The sequence below is a fragment of the Polyodon spathula genome, chromosome 12, assembly GCF_017654505.1.
Source record: "Polyodon spathula isolate WHYD16114869_AA chromosome 12, ASM1765450v1, whole genome shotgun sequence".
Taxonomy (NCBI): domain Eukaryota; kingdom Metazoa; phylum Chordata; class Actinopteri; order Acipenseriformes; family Polyodontidae; genus Polyodon; species Polyodon spathula.
This window is the reverse complement of record NC_054545.1, coordinates 43177439-43184938: the sequence shown is the minus strand read 5'-3', so window position 1 is coordinate 43184938 and position 7500 is coordinate 43177439. Positions and strand designations below refer to the sequence as shown.

The 7500-nt window shown below is 47.5% G+C and overlaps 1 protein-coding gene across 2 annotated transcripts in view; it reads right to left on the bottom strand.

The window, feature by feature from the left end:
* Positions 1–7500, bottom strand: part of LOC121324389 (thyroid hormone receptor alpha) — a 50209-nt gene that overhangs the window by 210 nt on the left and 42499 nt on the right. For both annotated transcript variants that reach the window (XM_041266170.1, XM_041266171.1), the window contains exons 7-9: positions 3884–4030; positions 3130–3388; positions 1–2813 (exon numbers count right to left, since the gene is read on the bottom strand). The exon at positions 1–2813 is cut by the window's left edge and continues 210 nt beyond it. In XM_041266170.1, the coding sequence (XP_041122104.1) occupies positions 2563–2813; positions 3130–3388; positions 3884–4030 (657 nt within the window). In that variant the 3' untranslated portion in view covers positions 1–2562. The remainder of the gene's footprint in view (positions 2814–3129; positions 3389–3883; positions 4031–7500) is intronic.

Sequence of the window (7500 nt, the reverse complement as noted above, 5' to 3'; positions counted from 1 at the left end):
GACAACGAAAACTAAAACAAAACAAAGAATACAAAAAAAAAAGCAGCATTGGAGATTGCTTTGAGAAGTCATGAGGGCTGTTCGAAGTGCAGACAGAACTCACAAGGACACAGAAAACTGTTCCAGAGTCTGGCTCCTCTCCCCTTGATTTCTGCACCAATGCAATGCAGTTTCTTCTCTCGTTTTGGCCAAGCGTTAATCTTGAATACAAAAACACAAAAAACAAGAAGAGCAGTACAGCGGAGGACCAACACGGCCCTTTGCATCCTTTTTTAGTTACTGAAAGACTAATGGGATTGGTTCTTCTAAAGCTATGTTGGGGCTTAGAACTTGGTTTCAGAAGACGAGGTTTCAGCCTCCTGCACGGCACACCAGGGGAGACTCTGATACAGCCACCTCAAACTGTGGTCTCCTGGAACCTGGTTTCAAGCCGCTGGTCCTGAAAAAGTGGCTTTGTGTTCCCTCCTCAGCTTAAGGGAGCTTGAGTTAGTCAAGTCTCAGAGGTTTTCCTCGGCTGGCTTAATGATGGGAAAACTGTAATCCAATGAAAAAGGACTCCACGAAAAAACACGATGAATGAAGGTGTGGAGGGGGAGGAGGTAATCTGACAAAGAGCAGTGTCAGGAGTTTGAGAAATACAGAACAGTGGAGAATTCAGCACTGGTGGAATTTGAGAGCTGGCAAATTCAATGTTAGGATGCCCATTAGCTTTTAATAACATACTGTGTATTTACTTCATAATCCTTGAGATTTCCGTGGTAGAAAGCCATGGAAATTGGCTCGCCACGGGGCACAGGGCTAGTGCAAAATACTTGTGGCTTGTATCTCTCTTGGGGTGGAGTGTTGGAAAAACCCACTTGAGAAGTTGTTGTGTTTTTAGTTACAACAAGAGAGACAGACAGGCAGGATGGCAGAACCTAGGGACTTGGTCCGTGTGGAGCTGTGTTGGGGTGTCCATCCTAGCCCCAGCCCTGAAGACATCCATTCACAGTGTAGACTGTGGAAAAGATTAAAATCAAACTGACTGCCTCTCTTCGGATGGCTGAGATCTCCACTCCCCCACCAGTAACCGTATGGCATACAAAAGCAGGCTGCCTCCCCCCCTTTGCAAAGCAACAGCCTCCCTGCTGCGGCTCCACCTACCCCCCCTCTAGCTCAGCAGGAGGGTCCCAAGTGAATTCTAGACCCGCATTTCAGAAAAAAATTGTAACAAAAGTTTTAAAAATGTAAAAAAAAAAAAAAAAAAAAAAAAAGTGGCAGCTTCTTGTTTTTGCACGATTAAAATAAATAAAAATAAATAAATAAATAAAGAAGGATTTTCGGACGGGGATAATATCTCTGGTTCTAACTCAGAGCTACACTTTCACCTCGTACTCAAGCAGTGCTATAGGGTGCGTAGCCTTTAGGGAAGGTAAATAAATGGACTGTAGTCTGGTGAAGCACTAACCATCATCACAGGCCGCTGCTGTAAAAGTCGTTTTTCAGGGCTTGAACCCTGGTTCCAGGAGACCTAGTCTGAGGTGGCTGTATCAAACCCCAAGTCTCCCCGGGTGTGCTGTGCAGGGGCTGAAACCCAGGCTCCTGAAACCAAGTTACAAGCCACCCAGTGGCTCTGTGTTCCCTCAGTTTCAGAGACAAGATCCTGTTTGGAATTTTGCGGGACACAAGGGCCCAGATTAAAGAAGACTACATAATCTTAAATAATTTATTTACATGAAAGTTATATCAAGCATCAGTGAGACCAGGTTCAATACAACCATCCTAACTGATCAAACTTTTAACCCTATCTATCCCTCCATTGCATGGCTTTTTAAAATATATATTTATATAAAAAAATATTGATATAGTTTTATATTTCTCTTGGACTGAAAGAAAAAACGAATAAAGTGCAAATTAAGGGTCGTCCCGTTCCCTCGTTTTTTTTTTTTTTTTTTTTAAATGTCCTCTAAATCGTGGGCCGATGCGTAAACAAAACATCCACGTCTGGTCAGGAACAGCGTGGCTGATTAATCGAACACAGCATTCACTGCAGGGTTTTAGAGATTTTAGGGTTATTTCTGAAACCGTCCATTTCATTAAAAGTGGGCCACTGCCTTTCTGCACAGGGCCACTGGCAGCAGTTGGATCTGAATTTGGCGGGGGGGTTAAACTGCTTTTAGTAGTACAGCCCCCCTACCCTACCCCCTACCCTCCACCCCCCCACCTCTCAATAAGTGGCGACTCTCAGGTGATGTTATAAGAACACCAGACCCCTTTGACTTTATAAAGCACTGGAAAGCAGGGAAGAATCTGAGATCTATCCACCGGTCCAAAAACAAAGAACAGAATCTTAAAGGGGAGGGGGAGGAGGGGAAGCCACTTTGCTTTGAAGTCTTCAGTTGAAAGAGTGAAAAAAAAAAAAAGAGAAATAGCAGGAGAGACCGCCGCCCTGGTGGTGGCTGGTGGTTGTGGATTGTGATTTAGCCGCAGAGCGCTGGTGGTGCATCATTAAAAAAATGACTGCTGTACATTTTTAAAAAGGCAGGTTCCCATATTGACTCTCTCTCATTCTCCCCCGGCCTCCTAGACGTCCTGGTCCTCAAACACCTCCAGAAATAGCGGGGGGAACAGTTCCGTGGGACACTCCACCTTCATGTGCAGGAAGCGGCTGGCGTGACACGCCCCGATCATGCGCAGGTCTGTCACCTTCATCAGCAGCTTGGGCCAGAAGTGAGGGAGGCTGTGCTTGCGGTAGTTGATGTAGTGTTCAAACGCCAGCAGGTACCTCTCCTGGCACTTCTCTATCTTATCCACGCAGAGCAGCCCCGACCGGTCTGGGAGAGGGGGAGGGAGAGCGAGAAGGGGAGAAAATACAGAATTACTCTTGGGAGTACCTCATCTAAATGAATATCGGGCAGTTCATGATTCATTTTAATCAGGGGTCTCCATACAGTCCAACTGTCCACTGACTCGTTTGCAGTGTCTGTTAACCCTATCCTACATTAAATACACAGTCATTTTAAATGCTTGTTTCTGATTATTAATTATTTTTCATTTTGTATTATTACATACGGCACGTTTAATATCAAACTATAACTTGCTGAAATTTAGGTCCGCGCTACCCCCTTGCACCCCTCTGCAGCCCTTCACCTGAGCTCATGAGCAGGACAGCTTGCAGCAGTGCCACCTCTGCGTCATCCAGGCTGAACTGTGCCAGGCTCTTGCCCAGGTCGAAGATGGCGTCCGAGACCACCCCCAGCCCTCCATTCTTGAGCTGCTCGCGCTTCACGGCCATCTCCCCGCTGAGTGTGAGGGTCTCGCTGTCCGGGTCGTAGCGCACGGCCGCGCGGAGAGACATGATTTCCATGCAGCAGCCCTTCAGCAGGATAATCTGGTCTTCACAAGGAAGCTGTAAGAGGAGAGTGGGGCGGGTTGTCAGAGTCACGCTACACTGCGACACACACACACACACACACACACACACACACACACGTGGATGGGATGCTTATCCAAGCTTACCAGTCAATTCTCATTTCTCACACACTACCCCACCCTGTGTTTTTTTTTTCTAATCTCTGGTGTGCAGTTTGTTTTGTAAGGTTCTGGGTTGCTTGTCGTGCGATTGCTTTCAATTTGATGGCTCGCGCTGGCTCTGGGGTGAGAGAGCGTGTTTCCCCTGATAACTGGACGGGTTATCTATTTTACGGGACATAGCAACTGGAGGAGCCCATTGAAACAAATTGCTTTTGCTATAGAGGGGGTGGCTAAGCATTGTCTCACATGTGCTAGAGAAATGAGCATTACAGGGCTAATTGTAGACTGAAGGCATATTGAATGCAAACAAGTCAGTGGAATACAAAACAGCCTTAGTGTTTAACATTTGCACGAACCACAAACCACAAACCTCGGAGAACATGGGCAGTTTTTTGGCGAAGTCGACGACGCGAGTGATGGCCGGGGTGATTATCTTGGTGAACTCGCTGAAGGCCTCCAGGTCAACCTTGTCTCCGTCCGGCGTAGGTGTGAGTGGGGACTGACCAATAACCTCGGGCTGAGAGAGAGGAGAGAGGGGAGATGGGAGGGAGAGAGGAGAGGGGAGGGAGAGAGAGGGGAGAGGGAGAGATCCCTCCCCCTCTCTCTAGTTCTCTCCCTCGACTCTACCCTCTCTACAAACTGTTCTCTCCTTTAGGGAGCGAGCGCTCTCCCCTTTCGGAGAAGAGAGAGTTCTCGATTCGCTGCCACTCACTCTGGGCTCATACCGAGACTGCTGGATCGGGTATGTCCCGTCTCCTCTCTCGCTATCCAATTCTCTCCCTTCTCTCTTCTAGCCCCTGGTCTTGGTGGTTGTGAGTGCGCTCCACTTCACCCTCCCCCTTTCTCTCTCCCCACTCTCTCTTCTATCCTGAGCTCTCTCTCCCCACTCTGATCTGGGCCCTGGCAACACCTCTCCCTCTCACCCGCTTCCCTTCCACTACGTTGTGGCTCTCTTCTACTGGCGTCTACTCGCTAGCTCTGGATGAGACAGAGAGAGGGGTGAGAGAGGAGAAGGGAGGAAGAGAGAGGGGAGAGGGAAAGAGAGAGGAGAGGGAGAGAGAGAGAGAGAGAGAGGGGAGAGAGAGAGGGGAGAGAGACAGAGGAGAGAGAGAGGGGGGAGAGAGAGAGAGGAGGAAGAGAGAGGGGAGAGGGGAAAAGGGGAGGGGAGAGAGAAGAGAGGAGAGGAGAAGAGAGGAGGGGAGAGCGAGAGAGAGGAGAGGGGGGTGAGAGAGGATAGGGGTGGGAGAGAGAGGGGGGAGGGGAAAGAGGAGGGGAGAGAGAGAGAGAGAGGAGACAGGGAGAGAGGGGAGCGAGAGAGAGAGAGAGAGAGGCGGGAGGAGATCAGAGGGAGGGATCTTACTCTCCTGAGGCCTCTGGGATCGGGAAGGAGGGAAGAGACCTCTGGGAGAGGGGAAAGGGGGGGGAGAGAGAAGAGAGGGGGAGAGAGGGAGGGGAGCGAGAGAGAGGAGAGAGAGAGAGAAGAGAGGGGTAGGCTTTAGGGAAAAGAGAGGAGAGGGGAGAGAGGGGAGAGAGGAAAGGGGAGAGGGAGAGAGGGGAGAGAGGAGAAAGGAGAGGAGAAGAGAGAGGAGAGGGGAGAGAGAGGGAGAGAGGAGGGGGAGGAGAGAGAGGGGAGAGAGAGGGCAGAGAGTTTAGTGCTGATCTTAGCACCGGTTTCAGAAAGATGTGTCGTTTGACTTTCTCATGGCAACGGCGTTGCAAAGTCTACAGTGGAGGAGCCGCAGACCTGACAAAGATTGTGTACTTGAGAGAAAAAACCAGAAATGCCAAACGAAGAGAAAAAAAGAAAGGAGGGGACTTGCTTGAAGTCTTTAAAATCACAAATAGAGCAGATAAAGTTAACCTGAGATGCTACTTCAATCACAGAGACAAGAACAGGGCATACGTGGAAGATGAGTAGAACAGAAGGCTGGAAGCAGTGTTTTACACAGAGAGATAGAAATGCATGGAACAGCCTGCCAGGTGAAGCGGCAGAATCTAAAACACTGGGGACGTTTAAAATAAAGACCAGATTCTGTGGGAAAGTGGTGTGCTAATAAGGGCCGAGCCTTGATGGGCTGAATGGCCTTTTCTCAGACTTTTCTTACAGTACCCATCTGTGCTCCAGATCAGGGGCTTGTGCAAGGACTGTCACAAACAGTCTCCTGCACTCGTGGTCTGGCTGCGAAAGAGAACGCTCAGCTCCTGCCAGCGCTGCAGAGTTTCACGGCAACACAAACCCGAGCCCTGGCAGACAGTGTGCCAACACGGGTCGAATTCCAGCTCTGTGAAAGACCATTCCCACCCACAGTGGAGAAACTATTTTGTTTTTCTGCTCAGCGGGGCGACAGAGTCTTGACTCGTACACAGGGAGGTGATGGGATCGACAGCACGTTGAAACCCAGAAGCAGTTTTATAAAGCCTTTGAGTGGTTCCGATAAATACAGCGAATAACGATAAATAACAAAGCATAATAACAAAGACTCTTCTACCCGCATCGCACGTGTTAACATCCTGACAACTTTTTACACTTAGAACTTTAAAGTCTGTTTCAAAGATCTTTTCAAAATATCCTCTGTAGAGTCTCTAAATCTGTGGTGCGCAAAGTATGGGGTACGTCACCCACGCTACCTGTAGTGGCAGGGAGAGGCAGGTGTGCGTGCCCAGGTGTGTGTTTCCAGTCCCTTAGGGGGCATACTGGAGGGTCCAAACTGGCAGTTTTTATTTATTTATTTGTTTATTTTTAATTTTTTTATAGCCGATGGGTATCACTCCTGCCGCATGCCTCGTCTCGAGGGTAGGGACCTGAACATTTCTATGGCGGCACTCCCTCCTTCCCTCTTTTATATCCTACACAAGCAGGGCTGTGACACTTTAGGAATCTGAAAGCCTGGGGACAGTTTGCACAAATGCGTCAGTTTAACTTTCACTGCTTTTATTTACTTAGAGGATAGCTTTACTGAGAAGTGTTCCCTTTTGTGCCCCTGCTACAACCAGAGGGAAAAAAAAGAGCCAGCAATCCAAAAACTACTGAGCATTGCAGCTCGTTTCTCAGTGGCAGAGTTTACAAGCCAAACTAAAAGAAAAGAGACAGAGAGAAAGAGAGAGGGGGAGAGAGAGAGAGACTTTTAAGATCATTTATTTAAATATTCCAAATAAAATCCATTAAAATTCAAATAAAGGTAAAACACAACAAAAGTTAAGATTCCTACTGCCTGAGCAAAATTTAAAAAAATCCTAAAATATATCGTGTTCTCCTTAAAAACAGATTTTAAACAAAATAAAAGGATCATTAAAAAATCAATATTAAACAGTGTTTTTTTTTTTTTCTTTGTTGAAAACAGATAAAAGCCAAAAATAAAACACTGTAAAACAAAAATTAAATAAAATTAGAACAAAAAATGGAGCTCCCCCTCCTCACTCACAGCACACAAGGCGTCTCCCACACACCACCTCTCCTGAAAGTCCTCCAGGTTACTGACCAGTTTAAAATACTCAAACTCTACTCTGATCTGGCTGACCACGAGCACCCTGAACTGAACCACTAAACTGGTCAGTCCAGAACCAGAGAGTTGATTTTTCCTTGTCTTTAAAATAGCCAATTTTGCCTGTCCAAATAAAAAATTAATAAGAACACACCTGTTTTTCATTTTAAAACTGTATAGAACCCCAAAAATAAAAAGCTCCTTACTAAAAACGACCCCTAAATTATTCAGGATTCCCTGCAGTAAATTAAAAAGTGGCCGCAGCCTCTCACACTCACTGTAGGCATGAAAGAGAGTTTCCTCTGCTGAGCAAAAAGCGCACTGCTCACTGATGCTGGGGTCCACTCTATGGAGAAACCTGCCTGTGGACACAATGCAGTGTAGAATCTTCCACTGCAGGTCCCCCACTCTCTTGGCGAGAGGCGGTTTGTACAGCACCCTCCACACCGGCCTGTGCCCCTCCTCTACAGCCAAGTAAGCTCGCCACTTAGAGTCTACCAGACCC